Genomic DNA, 21285 nt, shown 5'->3' with positions numbered 1-21285 from the left:
CRAATAAGCTGCAGTCATTATGCTAAAATGATATCTAAAATTGTGTGTCATCTTCAGAATTAGCTTAGAATTAATTTCACATCCTTTTTTTAATGCAGCTTCTCTTTGTCACATTGCTTCACTGAATAGTGACCAGTGCTGTGGAAGCAAGAGGACAGGCATAGAGAACCTTCAAATGATCTACCTCCTTCACTTCTAGGGGTAAGTTTGCACTGAATCCTGCTGGAGAAGTGTTCTTCTAATCAATTGACATGAAAGAAACTATCATGATCTCACTTTATAAAGTATTTGTAAGTGAGAAAAAGTGTAATCAGTAGAGAAAAATCCTGTCCTGGTAGAAGGAAGGCTTATGTTCTTCAGTTTCTAATATTTATGATTTCATTTTTTACAGAATATTTCTTTTGTTGAAGCACCCATAGATAAATGAGTTAAGTTTTTTTTTCCTTAGATCCCTATTTTAATGTATTTGAACGATATGGAGAACTTTGTAGAGTCTGCCAACAATTAGGCCTGTTTCTCTTCCAGCTTTCACAGTGAGTAAATGAAGAGGTGATGCTTTTACAGACATTTATCATATTTCTATTGTTTTGTGCAGATTGTACTTAGTCTCTGTGATTTTAGCATGGAGAAGAGAAGACTGWGGGGGGATCTTGCCAATGTGCATAAGTATCTGAAGGGAGGGTGTCAAGGGAATGGGGCTAAACTCTTTTCAGTAGTCCCTGCGAAAGGACTAGAGGCAGCGGGCACAAACTGAACTACAGGAAGTTCCGCCTGAATATRAGCAGGAATTTCTTCACTGTGAGAGTGACAGAGCACTGGAACAGGTTGCTCAGAGAGATTGTGGAGTCTCCTTCTCTGGAGATTTTCAAAAYCTGCCTGGATGCAACCCTGTCTAACATGCTCTAGGTAACATGCTCCCTGTCTGAGCAGGGAGGTTGGACTAGATGATCTCCAGAGGTCCCTTCCAACCTTACCGATTCTATAATTCTGCGATTTCCTACAAATTCAATTCATAAGTGTGATACTACCTTTTTATCTGCATCAGTATCAGTGTGATCAAAATAAACATGAAATGGAGAATAGAGATATTAGAGAGCAGTGATTCTTTTTGATTTTATACTGATATTTCTCAGAATAGAGTAAGGATCACAGAATCACAGGATAGTTGAAGTTGGAAGAGACCTCTGGAGATCATCTWGTCMAACCCCCCTGCTCAGACAGGGTCATGTAGAACATGTTTCCCAGGTTCATGTTTAGATGGCTTTTGAATATCTCCAAGGAAGGYSACTCCACAACCTCTCTGGGCAAGCTGTTCCAGTGCTCTGCCACTCACAGTAAAAAAGTTTTTCCTCATATTCAAATGGAACTTCCYGTGTTTCAGTTTCCTGTTGCCTCTTGTCCTATCATGAAGAAGAGTCTGGCTTCACTCTCTTGACACCCTCCCTTCAGGTATTTACTCATGTTGATAAGATCTCTGCTCTGTCTTCTCTTCTCTAGGCTAAACAAGCCCAGCTCTCTCAGCCTTTCCTCATACCAGAGATGCTCCATTCCCTTCATCATCTTAGTAGCCCTCCACTGGACTTGCTGCAGTAGCTCCATGTAACTCTTGTAYTGGGGAGCCCAGAACTGGACAYAGTACTCAGATGCAGCCTCGCCAGGGCTGAGTAGAAGGGGATCTGCTGGCAAAGATCTTGTTAATGCAGCCCAGGATATCAGTAGCCTTCTTGGCAACAAGGGCACATTGCTGTCTCATGATCAACTTGTTGTCTGCCAGGACTCTCAGGTCCTTCTCCRCAGAGCTGCTTTCTAGCTGGTGTTGGTGCATGAGGTTATTCCTCTCTAGGTGCAAGACTTTGCACTTCCCTTTATTGAATTTCAGGAGGTTCCCCTCTGCCTATCTCTCCAGCCTGTTGAGGTCCCTCTGAATGGCAGCACAGCCCTCTGGTGTATCAGCCACTCCTCCCTGTAGTGTAACATTTGCAAACTTGCTGAGGGTGCACTCCTTCATGCTGGTCATTGATGAGTAAGTTGAAAAATACTGCACCAAGTATTGTCCCCTGGGGTACACTGCTAGCTACAGGCCTCCAACTAGATTTTGCATCACTGCGCACTAGCCTCTGAGCTCTGCCTTTCAGCCAGTTCTCAGTCTATCTCAYAGTCCACTCATCTAGCCTGCACTTCCTGAGCTTACCTGTGAGGATGTTATGGGAAACAATGTCAAAAGCCTTACTGAAGTCAAGATAGACAGCATCTACTGCTCAGAACATTTATGCATGGAMGGTAAAAGGTTAGAACCACAGTTTCAGTCTCCACAATTGTCTTCCATTGTGACCTTGAACAAATCATGTATCATTTCAGTGTTTTGATTTTTATTTGGAAACTGATGATACCTCTTCTTTATATGAGAGCGGTATTATGAGGTACTTCAATTAATTTGAGGCAAATAAATAATATGGTGATATAGTGACAGAATGAGAGGCTTGAGGCTATCTAACAAAGAAGCACAGAACTATGTATATATTGGAAAACAAAGCAGAAGTCAGATTTAACTCTTTCATTTAACTTTCCTTAGCCTAAGGAGGGTAAGATTTTAAATGGAAGGATTTTTTAACCTTCGTATTAAGGMATCTTCACTGTGTAATTGTTAATTCAGCAGGATATGTTGTTTCTTGGTAATACAACTTCTTCACAGCAATGATGAATTAGTATACAGYTAACATTGCTGGATGTTATTCAGCATACTAAAGGGCATAGCCTCATACAGCCTGACCCAAACTTAATCCTCTCCCCAGCAGCCCTATCACAGATGCAGCTTTCCATTCCTAGAGTGTTTATCACCTCCAGTATGTGATTTCTTCACAGTCAGCTCCACATCATCTTTGTTAATTATTTTCACACCTCTTGAGTTTTGTGCCTTAGATACGGGACTCAAGTAGTTCATCCTTGTGTAATCTCCCCTGTAGTTAGGTCTTGTGTTTATGCATTGTAGTGACACAGCTTCACTATTGCTCCATCATCACACAGGCTGGAGCAGGTGCACCAGGTGTGTAGCATACATGGAAGTGCAAACAGACCACAGCACAGTGCTGCAAGCAGTGATGTGGCAGTGGCAGGAAAGAGATCATATCGGGGGAAGAGCCCTGCTAAGGAGGCTTCCCTCTGCTGCAAGCTACTGCTGAGAATGATGCTTCATCATGTTCCTTAGTGCTTCTGTAATGGTCCTCTGAGGTAACACGGTGAAATACATTCTCATACACAGGAAAAGGAGAAACCTGAGAGGTTTAYGTTTCTGATACCTTAGTGTGTAGGAGTTTGAATAGACAAGAACTGTACCAACAGAATAAAGAAATATCTCTAACCTATTCTGTTGAGCACATCCGTATAATGAAATCGCAGCCCTTCTTAGCCATTTTTATTTTATGCATCAGTATGTGTGTTGAGGGATTTGGGTCCTGGAGGAATGTGGTTGCCTCACTAATACATTATGTATTTCTCCAAATGGTGATTTTATTAAACTTGATTTTATAGTTCTTATTAAAACAACAGACACTTTTTGGCCACAAGATGGTCTTCTGGAATGTGGTCTGAGTCATAAACAGACTATTCCAGTACCAAATGGACTGCAGATTCCTTTGAATTCATGTCTTTTCCTATTATTCACAGTGTTATAGAAGTTTAATTAGCCGGCCTTACAGACAACCTGTTCCAGGAAACAGAGCAAATTACTTTTTGCAATTGCCTGGCTCTGTCCCTTTAATGGGAGTGCTGGATCTTTGTTCATTCTCCCCTCTGCTGGCTCCTTGCTGGCACTGCAGCCTGGAGACTTCTGTGGAAAGTCACTCCCAGGAATAAGAGCAGCCATGGAAAATAATTGCACATGACAAAAGCACTTAAGAGTTCTAAAAGAGATAGAAACTTAAGGGCTAAGTGCTCATACACTGACATTCTAGTTTTACATTCACAGTCTTCCAGACACAGTATGATACAGGACATAGATGACCATGTGGTCTGTGATAGCAAGTGCAATTATTATGGTAACGTGTGCAATTCTCCACTCCAGTTATTTGCCAGGGTTTATAAGGCATCTTTGTCCTTGTTTGCATTCACAAATTAACATGTAGATGATTTAAATGGCATTAACCACTTGTACAGTAAGACTTCTTGAACTTTTTCACAACTCTTTGGAAGATGTTGAAATACCCAAACTCACTTCTTCTTTTTAATAAAAACACTAGTGAATTACTTTATATGGCTGGAACTGCAAAGAGGCCATCCAATTTCCAAACTCTCTCCCAGGACAAGATCAATGTTACTTCACAATGCTAATACTAAGGTTACAAAAAGTATGAAAAAAATACTGAATAATATAATTAAGTGCCACAATATAGCCATGTAAGTTCTGTTGTGATTCAGGCTATTCTGTACTTGAATATTTTCAGGCCTTCACAATAGCGAAGTTTTAGATGCAAAGGGAAGAAATGCCATTCTCTTGTATTTCTCTATATATTGTTTTCACATAAACTGATGTGAATAATACCATCTCCACCAGACTGTCCTACACAAAGAAAAGTAAAATGAGATCTGCACATAACTAATTGCCTGCTCACCCCTGTGCATTTTACAAATAGTATAAAACTACAGGTCTGGTTTCTCTTTTTTTTCCCCCAATGCCCGGTCACTCCAAGACAGTAAACTCAAGCAAGTAAAAAATGGCTTTGCTTGTAACCTTGAATTGATTTAAAATGATGTTTCCTGAGGCTGCTGTTCTGTTCCAGCTCTCGTAAGCTATTTTAACTGCTAATAGAAACTAGTCATGTGTTGCTGACTATGCTGTCAAAATGARGTTGACACTGAATGTCTGTTAGGCACTTCATTCTAATACTGAGGCTGAGCTAGAAATGCTAATACAGAAGGGGGTTTTTATGACAGAGGGCACAGTACAATGTATGTAATGAGGTTGCTACATAGGTATGGGTTCTTCTGTGTATATAGCTAGTATTTGCAAAAACAAGCTTTTATCAGCGTTCTATCGTCTTTCTGCCTACTTCCTTTTTTCTGCTGCTTGCTGCATTAACCATGACTATAAGCTATTTGAGGTAAGGATTATCTGTCTGTGAGCCCCATAGTACTTAGCTCAGCAGAGTAGCTGATATGTTTGTCAGTCTTTAGGTAATTCGGTCACCTAAATTATGAACATAGGTRACAACTACCATACAACAGTTTCTGATAATAATAGCTCAAAGGATGAGTCTCATTAAACAATCAAACTAAGTTTGAAAAGCTACATTGATCCAAGGTACAGATATACTGACACCAATATAAAGATATGTTCAGTTTGATGCATCTGTTTCACTGTTAGTCCAGTCTGTGAAACAGGAATTTTCAGAAAATATATGCAGAAACTTGCATCCTACTGTGAATGAACTGTTAATGCTTTGATTGCTAGGTGTGCTTGTTAAGTGTGCAGACCAAGAAAGTTGTGCAGCCTTTGTAAAAAAWTATAAAGACAAGTATTTTTCAGTGTCCCTTGCTCAGAAACACCTATGGGAAATATGCACACTCTGTATTTCTGTGCAAAAGTATAACACGTAACAGTGCCTTTGCTTCCTTTTAATGTAGGCATTTATGGTCCATTGTGTTTTGCCAGATGGAATGCATTAAATTATTTCTGGAGTTTGTCATGATACAGCAATACACACACACATTGTTATATAACCCATCAGAATCTTTGAGATAGACACTTCTCAGAACAATCAAGTTTAAATACTTCAGGGCAGAGAGCAGGTAACAGCCTGAAGGCATTACAGCTGCATAGGTAGGTCAGAAGCTGCCAGAACTCAAACCAGGCCTAAGCAAACAGTTTTGCTGTCATCGGTAGGATAGTACACTGAGTTTAGYAGGCGATCACTGTGCTGTATGTTAAGCTTGAATCACCGTATTGCCAAAGTGCACAATGTGCAATGTTTGTGTTATGACTGTCTGGCCTACTTACATACAGGTTTTGGGGTAGAAAGAAGCCAGCCTTTTTCTTGCAGTCTGTCAAGCAGCCAGTAAATTCCCAAACCATGAGCTAGAAGTGATTAAAGTGGAGTCACTTCCTTAGAAATGGTCAAAAGGAAAAYATGTTTAATGAGCCCATGTATAGAAAATAGGTCTTTCTGGCTTGCAYAGGTATCTATCTATATCCCCCAAAGGGACAACAATTTAGTGCTAAGCTCTTGAAGAACAGATGGTTTTGGACTAGAATTTTAACAAGCTAGTATTTATGTAGTGCAAACTTGGGTTTATGAAAACAAACTTCCTAAATAAACTATACAAAGTGTTCCTTGACTTGCTAGCAAATGTTTGAAATGGCATTTACTGAGATAAAATTTGGACCAATGCTGAGCTTTAGGTTGACTGAAGTAGACTCCATACTCCTCTTTCAACCTTGCCTATTCCTGTCTTTCTGTCACCCTCTCTGTCTTGGAGTTGTGCACTGAACCAGACTGGTGAATTGATCTTCCGAAAAATTATGCAGTAAAGTAAATGGGAATCAGTTTGCCAGTTCCATGAACAGGTGTGCCACTACAGCAAGGAGGGCAGCGGCTGCTTCCCCAGGCACTGTCCCTGAAAAAAAGGTTAATGTGCAACCACTCTAAAAGGAAAACAACAGCTAGTAAGTGTGAAATCTGTGAGAGTGAAATACATTGTCTCTTGCATTTAAGAAGCTGTGAATTTTAAGATCACAAGTGACAAAAGAAGAAGAGCAAATTATAYTGGTCTAAATTCCCTGGTCCTAATTCGTACCTCCATTTATCACCTCCAGGTTTTAAGACGAACAACCCTAAACTGCTCTGCTCTTGAACTCTTTAAAACAAGCGCAGCAGCCAACGTGTCTGACGTGCCTCTCCCCCAGCTCTCCAGCTTCCGCGCTGGGGAAGCAGCTGGGAACGTCGCCACGTTTGCGGACGGGGCAGGGCAGGGCCGGGCAGGGCCATCAGCGTCCCGCGGCCGCGCGGGGCTCCGTACGGAGCCAAGCGGCGGGCACGGAGGCGCTGCGGGGCGCGCGTCCGCCGTGGCGCAGCGCACGGGCGCCGCAGCACCCGGCGCTTCCGGGCCAACGGTCGCTCCTCCGCGGTGTAAAGGGGTTGAAAAGCAAAATACAGAGAACGCGATGTAACAACAAGTAAAGAAAAAAACAAGAAGGCAAGAGGGTCGGGGTGCTGGCGAGCGGAACAGCGGCAGTGCCGGCGCTCGTCCGAAGAGCACAGCTGGCGCCCCGGCTTTTGTCTCCCTTTCCACCGGCGCGGTCTGCAGGCCGTGGTGTCGCTGAGGCGCCAGCGCTGCAGGAAGCGGCTTCCGGGGCGAAGCAGGCGCACGCGGACGCCGCCAGCGCCGCGCGAAATGGCCGCCAGCGGGGCCGCCGCGCCGCGCCGAGCCACTGCGCCCTGCCGGCGGCCATTTCGCGCGGCACCGGCGCGCGGCCGGAAGAGCCGGGCCGTTGAGCGCGGCGCACATCCGGCGCTCTCGCCCGCCCGCCCGCCTCGCCGCCCGCCTCGCCGCCGCGGAGGGGTCGCTGCCGCCGCCTCCTCGCCTCMCCTCCCCTCCGCATGGCCGCCTCCGTGGTGAGTGCCCCGCGCCGCCGAGGCAGCCGAGGCGCGGAGAGCGGCCGCGAGGCTCCCGCTTAGCGCAGCCTCGCGGCCCCTCGGCCTGCTGCCCGCGAGGCTCATCCAGCCCGGGTGGACTCGCAGCCTCCGGCGCGTCCCCTCGCCGGCGCCTCCGTGCGCGGAGCGGGGCCGTGAGCGAACCCCCGGCGGGTGCTTTCCTTGGGGGCTGGCGTAGCGAGCACGCTGCACGGGGCTGGCAGCGGAGCCTTCGATTTTACCGGAGAAAAGCGTTGAATTCCTATTGACTGCTGGGGGGGAGGGGGGAAATTACCCAGAGAGGTGGTTAAAACATTCAGATAGGTGACCGAAGAGCTTGTGACATCTCTATCCTTAGAGATGTTCCAAACTTGACCAGAGATACAGCCCTCAGCAACCAGCTCGAACTGCAAAAGTAATCCCATCTAGCTTTAAGGTAGATCGAGCTTTGAGCAGGGCTTTGGACCAGATGATCTCCAACCTTTTGTCCAACCTGAATTGTACTCTGAGTTTTCAAATAAATTCAGTGCTATGGTTAAAGGGAAGTTGTCCTGAGTGGCAAAACTAACAAAGCTGGTTACCTAGTAGCTCATTTTGGTCTCTTTTTAGGGTTTCTCTTATGTTGTCCCTCAGACATGATCTGTCTGTTCAGCCAGGTAACAGGCAATGTGTTTGCTGGTTAGAAATTGTGTGCGTGTGTGTGTGTGCACGCACATGCATGCAGGGGTATGCATGCTGGTGGCCAGGTAACAGAGATGTAGTCTAAATAAGTAACAAGCTGAGTTACAATGGCCATTCTGTTAGGCCAGATTAATCCTCTGTCTCCTGGTGCTGAAGAGTTACTCTTGGAACTTGCTGGAATACAGTGTCTTTAAGGCTGCTTCATCATACTTGCTTGGAATTGGCCAGTGGGGTCAGAAGTTGTTACAGGAGATACAAAGATGAAGAGCACGTTCGTGTCCTTACGGAGAGAGATCAAAATAATTGTATGCAATTAACAGGAAAATATATGTCTTTATGGAGTAGGTGGTGATTATTTGACAGGCTGGTTGTTTTGCAGTATGGAAGTTTCTTTGAATAGGAGTGTTTTTTGTAGAAATACTGTAGGAGTTAGTGGTAGTCTAACCACTGTATTCATTTAAAAACTGCCAAGAAAATGTAAATAGTTAAATTGTGAATACTGATTGAATTGTAAATATTGAGAATATAATGCTGAAGTAGAATAATGATAACTGATTATGTTTTAAAGTGTTGTAATAGAACCAAATGCAAAGTTATATGTCTGTGAGAGGAAATTCAGAATCACTGCTTTCCAAGATGTCACAGTTCAGGATTTGTAAGAGATCAAGGGCAAAACTGAACAAATAACAAAGTGGAAAGTTATAAGGAAAATAATGAAATGTAAGGAAAAGTATTTGTTTTTCACTTTTAGGTATAGCACTGGAACAACTGATACAGGTGTATGTTGAGTGTCTCTTTATGTTAAGGTATTAAAAAAAAAGACTATGGTGACAGTGTGATAGGCTTCTTGATACTGTTCAGAAATAGCTTGAATAAAACTTGTTTCCTTAAAGCTTTATTTCAGAACAGCATAACTATTGCGTCAACAGAATAATTCTAATACAAACACAGTAAAAAAAAATCAGCATTCAAAAATTAATCCTAAAACTGGCTGGTTGCTGAAAGCTGGTGTCTCCAGCAGGGGCAGAGGAATTTGAAATCTTTTTCAACATTGTTTGATACTATCTTTTAGTGAAGATGGAAAAGATGGTGACTCTGGCGAGCTACAAAAAGGTCATTCGCTAGCTGGAAAAACTGCTTAGATGACTAGTTGCATAAAACTACTTAACATATGTAGTGGTTTGTATGTTTTTTTTTCCTCTCCAGGATTTCAAAACCTATGTGGATCAAGCTTGTAGAGCTGCTGAAGAGTTTGTCAACATTTATTATGAGACAATGGACAAAAGAAGAAGGGTATGTAGATATTCTGACAATATTCAAAATTGCACCTTCTCCTGCATTTTTCCTTGCTTTTCTAGTTACTGTTGGCTTGGAAGCATCTGGAAGTTGGTTCTTACCTACTGTACTAGCAAAGTTGAGATCCCTGTTTAAGTCTTAGACATGCTCTGTAGAGAATTCTTTGTGCAGCATTGTTGTAGAAAGGACCCTTTTAGAAAATGCCTCAGATCTATTCACAGTAATATTTTAGTTTATGTCCAGTTGCCTTCTGAAGGTACAGAATTTGGTCAGTGTGAGCAGATAAAACTTGCTTTATTTGTCTCCAAGCTTATTTTTTAGCCTTTTTTTGGCCAAACCTTTTTTTACTAGTAGTTCTCCCTTCTATTACAGTAAAGAGTCTGTAAGTCTTTAGAAGTGCCGGAGGATAAAGTGGAAAGAGTTCTGTCTCACTTAGAAAGTCTTAATGGACCACACTGATCTGGTATCACATAGCAAATACTAGCGCACCAGATGACAGCTATGCAAATCGACTGTTCTGTGGAATTTTTAATATATTATAGCTGTAATTTAATAAATTCAAGATTATATGAAAGTCAGCAGTTGGATGTTACTCCTTAGTCACACTGTGCATAAGCAGGTTAGGCAGAGGTGTAACAACAGCTTGAGAGAGAGTTATGCAGTTTCTCAATTGTTCACACCTTAGGAAATATTGGGAAGATTCTAGTTTGCTGCTGCAGATCTGTCCTCTTGTAAGTTTCCACTGTTTCTGGTCTTGTTCACCTTTTATTTTTTACCTGAAATCAGACTTTCTTGGCTCAGCAATGTGTTACACACACACAGGCATATACACACACACACACACACACACACACACGCAAAAATCTAGGGATGAACATACGGAAAGGCAGCAGTATCCTTCTGTTAGCAAGTAGTACAGCTCTGTCACTGGATTTGTGAAGGGAATCTCATCAGTGTATAATTCGGAGGCATGTTAATCACTATGCTAAGTAATAAAACATGTTTCAGTTACTAGTTTGACTCTTTAGTCAGGGGCACTAATTATGATATTTGAGGAGGCTGCTATTTAAGGTACAGAAGAAATTAGTAACACAAAACTGTTCTTTGAATGCTGGTGTTGTGCATTATATGTTTGCATATGTTTCCCTCAAATATGTATGTTCATAATCCCACAGGTTTTGACTAGACTCTATTTGGACAAAGCAACGTTAGTCTGGAACGGTAATGCAGTGTCTGGGCAAGAAGCATTGAATGAATTTTTTGAAATGTTGCCATCGAGTGAATTCCAGGTTAATGTACTGGACTGCCAACCTGTTCATGGTAAGGTTATTATATAAATTTAGTTTGTTTTTTTTAATTTCCTTTGTGACTGGAGAAAGTGAACAGCAACTATAATAGCGCTCAATATTTCTCTTCAGGGATACTTATATAAAATACAAAATTAGGTTGAAATGTAAAGCTGTGCATAAATAAAACATAAATCAAAAGATGCAGCATGCTTTTTCACCTGTCTAGGAAAATTCCTCAAGCAAATTTCTTATTAAGACCAGATGTGGTCTCAGATACTGTTTTAAGACTCAGATGTGACATTTTCATGTATTGTAACTTGACAAGCCACACTTTTTCATTGTCCTTCACAAGGCCTGAGAGTCAAGAGACCTCTAGTACAGCTTCTGATACTGACCTGCAGTGTAATGTGGAACAAATCATTAACTTTCTGTATGCTGATTTCTCTTAATATCTAAAATAGCTAAAATACTTGCTAAATTCTTTCCAGATAAATGTTTACATAATTGAGAAGTTAATAAATGACTTCTATTAAACCTTTGGGGAATATAAAGGAAAAAAGGAAAAAAAAACTGTGGTCAAGCTTGTTTGCTTTGCTCTGCTGTGGAAAGAGTGCACTATCTAATAGAAAAAAAAATATACAACTTGCTAAATATATTGAATGATAAGAACTTATTCCAAAAAAAACCTCCAGGGGCTTTTCATAATACTCTAGAATGAGCAGCATGTGTTGAAAATACAAAAGCACTAAATACTAAAAAGCAGTGTTTACAAATGAATAAACGATTGTCTGTGTAGAAATGATGCAGTAAAACTGTATTTTTCATGTGTGTATTAACTGTGTGTTAGTATATAACTAAAATAAGTAGATTAAAGGGAACTTTCATGTACATTTCCTACTTCTTTAGCTATTAGTCTTTGCTTGGGTTGTTGGGGTTTTTTTATATACTTTTTCTCCTTGTGAAGAGCAAGCTACTCAAAGCCAGACGACAGTCCTCGTGGTGACATGCGGGACAGTAAAATTTGATGGCAACAAACAGCGCTACTTCAATCAGAACTTCTTGCTGACAGCACAAGCCACACCTACCAACACAGTGTGGAAGATTGCAAGTGACTGTTTCCGCTTTCAGGACTGGGCCAGTTAGTGAGAACTGGCTATGGAAAGTGACCTCTTTCCTTTGGCATATTGGAGTTAGCTGTATGGACAGTCGTTCTACAAGCCTGGGAAAGGTTCGCTCTTCCTGTTGTATCGTCGTTACGGAAGCTCTGCAGACATCTCTGCGTTGATCTCGATGGCCATGGTTTTAGTAGTTAACAATCTTAAAATGTAAGAGGTTGCTGATGTTAGTTGAACCTATTGAAATGCTGAAGGCAATAAGCTATGTTGGTATCATTCCTAAAATGCCTTACATGCAGCAATGCTGCCACTTACAGACTTTTTGTATGTAATATTAAATGCTGAAACTCTACTATTTGAACTCAGACTCCTCTAAATGTACAGTTCTGACCAAACATGTAATTGCTTCAACTTGAAAAGATCTGTTTTTACAGTAGCATCATCCCTTTTTTGAAGATGATGTTTGTAGTGTGTGTGTAGAACTGTCAGTTACTTTTCAGTTGGTTGTAAGAGGCTAGGAAGGATTTACAAAGTTACTGCTGTTTGTGAAAGTAGCAAATTTAGCTCCTGAGTGTGTTATCTCTCCTAAGTTATCTGTTGAAAAGCTAATGTTACCTTCCTTGGTATGAAAAAAATGGAAGGATTAAATATGCTTCAGGTTTCCTTTTGACTTAACCTTCTTAGAATTTGGCTGTGGTTAATATACATTGATTTATATGTAGGGAATATTGAATTATTCAGAGCTCTTATGCCAGCAGCTCTGCTAAATGCATGTAAAGGACTTCAAAATGATTATCTTTCTTTTGAAGTCTTGCAGCATAAGAAATCAGTTAACAACATTTCTGTCTGCTTTAACTGTTAATTGGGTTGCTATAGAGGATGGACTATATTTTCACATCTTCAATGAAGTTCTAAATCGCTCTTCTTTTCAGGAAACATTCTATTAAAAAAGCAGCACTGCAAATTTTTGATCCGTATTGTCTTTTCAGGAAACGCTGCAATAAAAAAGTGGCACTGAAAGTGTGTATTGCTGTGAGGCCTTCAGTTTTCTCTTCAGTACTGTTAATTGGAGCAGGTGCTTTTATTATTGTGAACTTGGATGGAGAAACACTCTGAACAGAAATAATAATTTTCTCTCATGCAGAATTCAACTGTAATTTTCATGTTTTTATTTTGAATATTACCTTTAATTTTTTTTAATCTTGCTTTAAAGTTAAAACCATTTAAACTACTTTAAAGTAGTTTTCAGCACTACAGGTTAGAAGATTGCTCATCTTAACCTGGGAACTTGGAGTAAATCCGAATATTAGCATGTTTCATTTCCAAGTGGTATGTTTATTTTAAGCTGGGCAAAAAATTAAAGCTGAGTTATATAGATTACACTTGCTTGTAACTGAAAACACATATGAGAGGAACTTGTGGCTCTGATCTTAATATTGTTGTAATGACAGCAGCAACCTGAATACACAAAGGAGTTAGGACTGCAGCTCCGTAGTTTTTATTTCTTAAATTGGAAAACTGTGAAAATAAACATTATCTAACTTGCATAAAACATCTGTAGATTATGTGATGTTATCCCACAAATAGTGGGATAACAAGATATATAGGTGAAATGGGTGGTTTTATTTCCTTTTAAGGCACTCTCGTCTTTACATGAGTTAGAATTAGTAACCTGACTTATTACAGAAGCTGTTTTATGTTCTACATAGTGCCTAAAGCTACTGTGTAACTATTTTTCAACTTGAAGAATATGAATTGTTGCAAAACAATGTAAGAAGTCCAAAATTCTTTGAAAATTGTGAATACTGTAAATACATTGTTACTTCTGTATGTGATGAAAAAAAGGTTGGCATATTTAATTGCAGTTTGTCTTAACATAGTATGGGATGCTCATATAATTGTATTTCTTGTACAAGTTTTAAAAGAAAGCTTAACTTTCAATTTGCCAGTTACTGATACAGCACTGTTGAACTGTGTCACTGATGTGGTATGCTTCTTTTAAATTTGTTGTTGCTTACAGAAGTAGTATTACAGACCTGCTTTGCAGGCATCAGGTCATGGTGCACACATGAAGTAGATTTTGACTCTTAAAATGTAGTAAAGGGTGCAACTATAATATTTTGCTGTTGAATTTTGAAGACAGTCACCAGAACACACATGCTTACCTGTTCCTGATAAGCTTGTTATGGGAATAAATGTTTATTGGCTGGTTTGCTCTAAATTTCTATTTGTATAGTGGTTATTAAGCTTTTTCTAGCCTGAGTAGAAGGTTTAGAATATCTGTGGCAATGTTGCAGTCAAATGTTATTCCTATCACTTATTTTCATGCTATTCAAAAAGTACACCAGGATTTTTTTTTTGTTTGGAGGGGGGGAGGTTATGATTGATTAGAGACTAATTACTTCTGTCCAGGCAGAAATATTAGTCATATGCTGCCCATTTTTCTCATCTTGTTCCAGTGCTCTAGTGCTCCCATAATTAGGTGTTGCTCTTTATAACTGTTTCCCAAAGTGTTTTTATGGAGCATATTGGTTAGTATGCTCCATACACATTGGTATTACATCTACTAAATTTAATCAATGATTTTACAGCTGAGTGTAAAATGGTGCAGACAAAAGTTCTCTTCCAGGCTAGCTGGAGAAGTTAGGTGCTCTGTGCTGCTTGTTAACCCTTCCATGGTGAAGTCTGCAGAAGAGAACCTGCAAATACTTTTTATTCGGTTGATTCACTGCAAAATTATTGAGGCTGGTTTAATGTTCCCTGCTGCTGACTGTGCTGTAATATCTTAAATTTACATTGGCCACTTATAAGTTGAACATGTTTATTCTCTAAACTGTGACCAGGAGTTAAAACTGCTGTTTTCTACTCTTTGATACCCAATTACTAGCATACAGCAGAGCAGTGAAACAAAGCCAGCTGAAGAGCTAAGCACTTTTGAGTACCAGCTTGTGGCTACTGAAGGCTTGGTAGATCTTCTGTTTTGTGCATTTATTCCCAGTATTGTCTGTATTAATCACTTCTTTTATGTTGCTTTGCTCGTCTGGAATACTACAGTTAAATTGACTTAAAATACTTGTGCTGGTTCTTGGAGTGAAGAAAAGTGATATGTTCTGATGATGTGACTGAATGGCGCTTTTGATATGCTTATGCATTGGTATCTTATTTGATGGGAAAACAAGTTATAAAGAAATGCTGTTTTATCAGTAAAGTGACTTTCCACACTTGAATGTATTTTGTAAGTTTTTAAAACTGTTGAAGACCTCTTGTAAGTTTCATATATATATATATATATAAATATATATATATATATATATATACACACACATATATAAAAGATCTTCTACTTTATTTATTTTTTTAGAAGTTTTCGTAGTTTATTTCTACAGTATTAAAAGTACAGCAAATGACCTGTGGCTTTCCCATCTTTACTACTTGTGTTCTAGCTGTGAATTGTGTGTTCTCATTGCTTCAGTGAGAAGAACATATTTGGAATAGTGAGTAATCCCACAGCAGATGCCTCACTAAGAGCACAGTGAACTTGTAAATAGTGTTGAACTGGCTAGAGTAAAAGTCTCAAATGTTACATTTCAGTCATCTAAAATTTACTGAAGTTTAGACTGCTGTCCCAACAAATATGTGGATGAACTCAAACGCAACTTGTGCCAAATCCTTGAATTGTAAATATTTTCACTGAGAACAGATTGTTGTGCCTCTGCTGTTTCTCTTCTAAAAAGAAATGAAAAACTCAAATGAGGGGTGGTTAACATGGTAACTTTGATGCTTTATTTACTTTATTTTGCTGCACAAAATGTCAAATGAGTAATGATTACTTACACAAATGGAGATGTTTTTTAGCTACTGGCAATGAAAAGATGCTGAACGGAAAGTAAACATCTGTGTGGATTTTCACTTCTAGAAACATTTAATGATGAGTATATTGTAAAGTTCTTACTGTATTTGAAGCTGTAAAATTGAGTGAGGCTTAGCAAGAAATCAGTTTTTTTGGAATTAGCCTGAGCAAGGCTCTGACTGCTGATGCAGTGTAAAGGATCAGTAGTGCTAGGGAAAAGAAATCACAGTTAGGGAGCAAAACACAAGTTATCTTTGCATGTATGGTGAGAGTGAATCCTGAAATTGCTCTTGCAATATTCCTGGTGTGTTGAAAAAAGAAACAGTAAGTGTTTCTAAACAAGCTTTTCTGTCCTGATCCTTATGGAAAAGAAGCTAGGTCATTAATACTGAGTTAGTCTTTTTGAAAGTTGAGCTTAATAATACAAATTAATCTATTGTGTCCAATGATTGAATGAACTGGGTAGACTAAACTGCGATCTTGCCCTGCGTTAGTAACACAGGTGCCTTATAACAGTATTGGTGCAAAAACAGTGTTGCATTTCAGTATTGCAATCTTACCACACCTCAAAAGTATAATGAGCTGTAAATACAGGTAAAAATAAATCAACACTGTCTATCTTTATGACATACAGTAGATGATTGTGAGGTTTGTGGTCTGATATGTGCGGGCAGATTTTTGTATGTCTTTCAGCCCTTAATCTGGGAATATTATTACTTACCTTTGCACTCCACATCTTCTCGAAACCAGAAACTTTCTGTTCATATTTGAAGCCTACATTCCTCTAACAGACTTCTGGAAAAAATATCTCCTGGAAACAGTGACTATTGGAAATGTCTAAACTGAACAAACAGATAGCTACAGCCAAACTCCTACTGTTTATTTATGTATTTGTAGAAGTATACTATATTTAAGCATATCTGTATATATGGTATTTATCCAGTGTAAACTGAAGTTAATGCATAATGCTATTATTTAAAGGTCTGATTGAACTGTAATGATAAGGCTTTGAAGATAAATGGGTTGATGTAAATCACAGATTACTGCAATTGACCAAAACCTCAGGATTCTTTCAGATACTGAAAGGTACAGATAGAACAACAGAAAACTGGAATTAGACGTTTTGTTAATATAGAGGCTAACATTACTTGTAAGGTGGTTTTGTGCTTTTCTTACTTGTGAATTGTGCAGTGAAAGCTGAACTTTTACACAAGGGCAGCCTTTTTTAAGGCAAGACTGAAATACAGTATCTTGCACACACTTTGCATGTTTGGGGGGAAGGAGAAGCAGAAGGACTGTGAAGGTAGGTGGTTAGTCAGTGTTTCTTGGACACTTTGACCGAGGGTCAGCCACAACCAGCTTTCAAAGCTGCCTGTAGGATGGAGCACTGCAAAGTGGTTAGTAACCAGTTGATATCAAATAAAACAGTAGGTACACACTTCAGCATCCAAAGCTTTAAAGTGTGCAAATCTCTGTTGTACTCAGAAAACTGGAACAGTCCTTCCCCTATTTTTATTCAACCTCGCTGAGTTGCACAGTACCAGTTAGCACCACAGTTCTTGAGTTTTGTAGGCTAATAGAGCCTGTGGTATCCTGATGATGGACAATGTTCAAACAGAAAGAGACATTAATCACTGGGATGAGAATTAAATAAAAGGCTACAGATGTGCATAGTGATTCCCTCTTCCTTATAGGGGGAAAATGTGATTAGCATAATTCTGATTGTATTGGAGGAAGTCCTCACGGAAAATGTAGCGTGGTTGATACAATGTTTTAGTTATCCTAGTACAAAAGTTTGCTGGACAGTCAGCTTCTGTGTCTTAAAATATAGAAATAGATCTATTTACTTAGAGCTTTTCACAAAGTCTAGGTTGAAGCTAGCAATTTATTGCATTGTACCAGAGTCATATTGCCTGAATCCTTGCAGATGGAGGCTCACTGTTGTATAGCTGCTTGATAAGAGATTTTAAGAATACTGGCAACTGGTTGGTTTTTCATCCTTTTTTCACACAATTCTAACTACTAATATTTATGGTAAGCCAAAGATTTAACATGCCTTCCATTGATTTAATGCTAGCATTAGTACTGTTGTATATACATGCATTGAAACTGTTTCTGAAGCTTGATTCCCCCCATCCCCTCCACACTTTTTTTTAATAATTGAAATGTCTAGCCCTTCGCAAGATACTGTTTGGTGTCTAATGATACTAAGTAATMTGGCATGTGGATTTTGCAGTAATTTTCTACAATGACAAAGCTGGCTTGAGAAGTGCCAGTCCCCTCAAGGATTTTTTTTTAACTCATTTTCTTAGCTATCTAGTTTGTAGTGAATCTCTGCAGAGTTTTACTAGCGATAGGAAGTGCAGTAGTGACCAAATGTAAAAACTTGAGCCTGTTTTGCTATTAGAGAAAAACTGTGTGAGCATTGTAGAGGAAATTTAAGTCTGTAACATCAAAATCTGTGAAGTTAACATCAAACTTCTGTTTCTTTCTGTTCAGTATAGATAAAATCATAATGTTAAAGGAATTGGACTGTGTAGTGCAGCGTTCCTAGTGAATGTATGTGGTCCTTAAAGTTAATCATTAAACTTTATCTGGAGAAAAAAAATGATAAGACTATTATGGCAAGCATGTCAAGAACATCCAAAATAACCTCTTTGCCTGACTAGGCTTTTTAGAAAGTGTATATCCTGTATCTTGTTTGCATGCATAAGATTTAAATTGTACTAAGATATTCTTGGCATTACGTTTCTGCATTCATGAAAAGAAGTTATTGGTGGCTTTAAAACTTACTGTGCATCAGCCAAGCTGTAGTACTTAGATGAATTACTGAGACTTTCCTCACGGGAACAGCTTCCACTTCATTTTTGTAATGCTTCCACTTAAGCCAAAATACTCCCTAACAAATTTGAGACTTGACCCGYCTAATCTATTATACTTGGGTATAACTATCCATGCTTTAAAGAGATAGAAGGGTGGCTAATACAGCCGTAATAGTGTTGCTTTTAATTATTGGAAATGCTGCCTGCAGTAATAGCGCTGTGGTCAGACAAGATAGAATTCAAGTTGATTGTAAAGAGGAAGACCTTAAACTTGAGATCTGAAGGTGACTGATGAGGGAGTTCTCCAGGTGTTCAGTAGCATGGATGTGTGTTGTAGGAAAGCAGTACAAATCAAGCCAAAGAGTTAAAGGACAGCCCTTGCCCCAGGATAAGCCTTGAGCACGGTACAAGCCGAGGCACAAGAACAACCTACGTAAGCAAACAGTGGGATGATAAATAGACATGGCCTTGGCAGCAGCGTGGCTGCGCTGGCGTGTGCTCCTGGGAGCAGTTGCAGTTCAGGTGGTGGAGCAAGGACAGAGACCGGCCCCAAACTGTAGCCAGCTCGTCTGCACCCGTGTGCAGTGGGGCCAGGCCTGCTGTGCCGTGCCGTCCTGTCCTCCCCTCTTTGGCACTGGCTTTCGGCAGCGTCAGGCCCCTGCCACGCTCTGCGTAGAGGTGGGTGGAAGGGTTGTGCTCGAATAGTTCATGCAAGAAATGCAGGGACGGAGCCCTCTGCTCAAGGCTGCTGCTAACCACTCAGCCTTGCAGCCKGGGGGCTCCGCTGCTCCTTCCTGTTACCCCTGTACTGCTGTCTGATGCTGCGGAAATGCAGGCTGTATTGCTCTCCCTCTCCTCCCCCTGAACAGGGAGGAAAGMGCTTGTGCTTGAAACAGCTAATTCTCCTCCTAACAGTGCCACGTTTCAGTCAGATGCTCACGTTTGCACTAGAAGGGATAAAATAATTCTGTCTGAAAGATGCAGCAGGAAAAAAGCAGCCCCGTGGAAAGCAGCTGAGCGGTCCTGACGGGTGTGCGCCCGGGCACTGAGCCCCGCGGGCCCAGCTCCGCCGCAGCGGCGCCCGAGCCGAGGTGCCTTGGCAGGCTCCCGGGGGTGCGCAGGCAGGATCTTCCATAAACTTGGGAAAGTTCGCTTCCAGGAAATAAAGCTGGAAAAGAGCYGGGCGTCGCGCTGCGACCTTTGGCTGCTCGGCCGTGTTTGCGGGGCTCTCCGTGGCGCAGTCTGCAGAGCCGCTCTGCGTGCCAGCCGCTGGCGGGGGCAGCGGCAGCGCTGYGCTGGCCCAACCGGAGCGGATCGGTGCTCAGGCCCTGGGCAGCTCACCGGGCAGCCTGTAACGGAGAGAGTAAAGCAAGGCAAGAGGTGCCAGGAAAAGTGCTGGGCAAAGAAGCCTGAGCAGCGGCAGCTGTGCTGGTCACGCACCCAGAAGCAGAGTAATTGAAGCAATTACATTAGCTGGTAATCAGCTGCAGAGTYGCTTCCTCGAACAGAGAGGAGGGGGAAGGACCCGGTGCTGGCAGGCTGCTCCTGATGCGTGGTGCTGGCGGGGGCCTAGGGCTGCAGCGGACTGGCAAGTTTTCTCAATTCCCCTTTTCCTCCTCCCCTGCCTGTAGGTGTGGGTATTYTGAAATCTTGTGAATGCTTTGAAGGCCTCTGATTTTCCCTACTCCTAACCTGCCCTCTGGTACCCTCTGAAATTCAGTTGTCATGGCTTTTCTAGGTGAGTACAGCAGTTGGGTGTTATGGAATCACAGTGTCTTCAGCATTTACTGCTATTTTTTTTGCCTGTGGTTTCTATATCCCTTTCGCCCTAGGCTCCGGCTGCTCTTTGAGCTCTGTGCTCGTTTCCCCTCGTTGCGTTCAGTGAAAAGGACGTGTTTTCTCGGTAGGCTGGAACAGGGACCCGTTTGCGAGTGTGATGTTGGCTCGACCTTTGCTGGGCCTGCGCGCACGCAGCAGCAGAGAGCGCTCCCGTCTGCTGGGTGAGAGTCTGGAGGAACGGTGGCCTGTTTTTCTCAAAGCCTCTCTCCTAGCTTTTAGGTTTTTCCAGAAGAGACCCTGATACGCTGGGGCAGAAACGTCCCCATTCTATTTTCTCTATTCTTTTTTAAAAGAGCTTTAAATATCAATTTGTTACTTTTTGGTTATCCTTGAGCAAAATGCAACTTAGAAACACTGTGATAACTGTGGTTGTTAGGTAACTGTGATTTTATTTTACTTTTTAACATCAGTAGAATTCCAAACTGTAGGATGTGAGACTATTACCTAGGCAGTAAGATATTTTTTATTGTGCAGGTGTGTGGTTGGTTGGCTGGTTTGTTTTCTAATGAGCCCTCTTACAAAATCATTTTCTTCCAAGGAAGCTTTTTTTGGCTCAGATATGTTACAGGCATTTGCATTTTCATAATCTAAGGGAGGCTTATGAAAAGTGTAGTAAGTCTCAAAAATACAATAGAAAATAAAATAGAAAAAAAAATCTCAGTTGCATTAGAAGGGGCCTTGATTTGTTCATAAATAACCTTTTGGAATATCAAGAGAGCTAAAAGGTAGAAGCTTGAGAGAGTTTTCTTCCAGCAGTACCAAGTTTTA

The 21285-nt window shown here is 40.9% G+C and overlaps 1 protein-coding gene across 2 annotated transcripts; it reads left to right on the top strand.

Moving 5' to 3' along the window:
- Window positions 1-124: 124 nt before the first annotated feature.
- NXT2 (nuclear transport factor 2 like export factor 2) lies at window positions 125-15227 on the top strand. Of its 2 annotated transcripts, none has more exons than XM_085319759.1 (4): window positions 125-201; window positions 9513-9599; window positions 10778-10922; window positions 11856-15227. In XM_085319759.1, the coding sequence occupies exons 2-4, from the start codon at window positions 9582-9584 to the stop codon at window positions 12032-12034; spliced, it is 342 nt and encodes a 113-aa protein (XP_085175885.1). In that variant the 5' UTR covers window positions 125-201; window positions 9513-9581; the 3' UTR covers window positions 12035-15227. The 2 variants fall into 2 exon arrangements, with proteins under 2 accessions (XP_085175885.1, XP_085175884.1); XM_085319758.1 differs by lacking the exon at window positions 125-201 and adding an exon at window positions 7484-7607.
- Window positions 15228-21285: the final 6058 nt, after the last annotated feature.

The sequence above is a fragment of the Rhea americana genome, unplaced genomic scaffold, assembly GCF_003343005.1.
Source record: "Rhea americana isolate MKP2758 unplaced genomic scaffold, rheAme1 scaffold_6, whole genome shotgun sequence".
Classification (NCBI taxonomy): Eukaryota; Metazoa; Chordata; class Aves; order Rheiformes; family Rheidae; genus Rhea; species Rhea americana.
Note: the sequence above shows the minus strand (reverse complement) of the source record. Positions and strands in the feature narration are given on the sequence as shown.

Excerpts from the sequence above, each read along its gene's own strand:
- NXT2 (XM_085319758.1), top strand. Across the intron at positions 9,600-10,777 it reads CAATGGACAAAAGAAGAAGG|GTTTTGACTAGACTCTATTT; the intron begins GTATGTAGATAT and ends ATAATCCCACAG. Across the intron at positions 10,923-11,855 it reads GGACTGCCAACCTGTTCATG|AGCAAGCTACTCAAAGCCAG; the intron begins GTAAGGTTATTA and ends CTCCTTGTGAAG.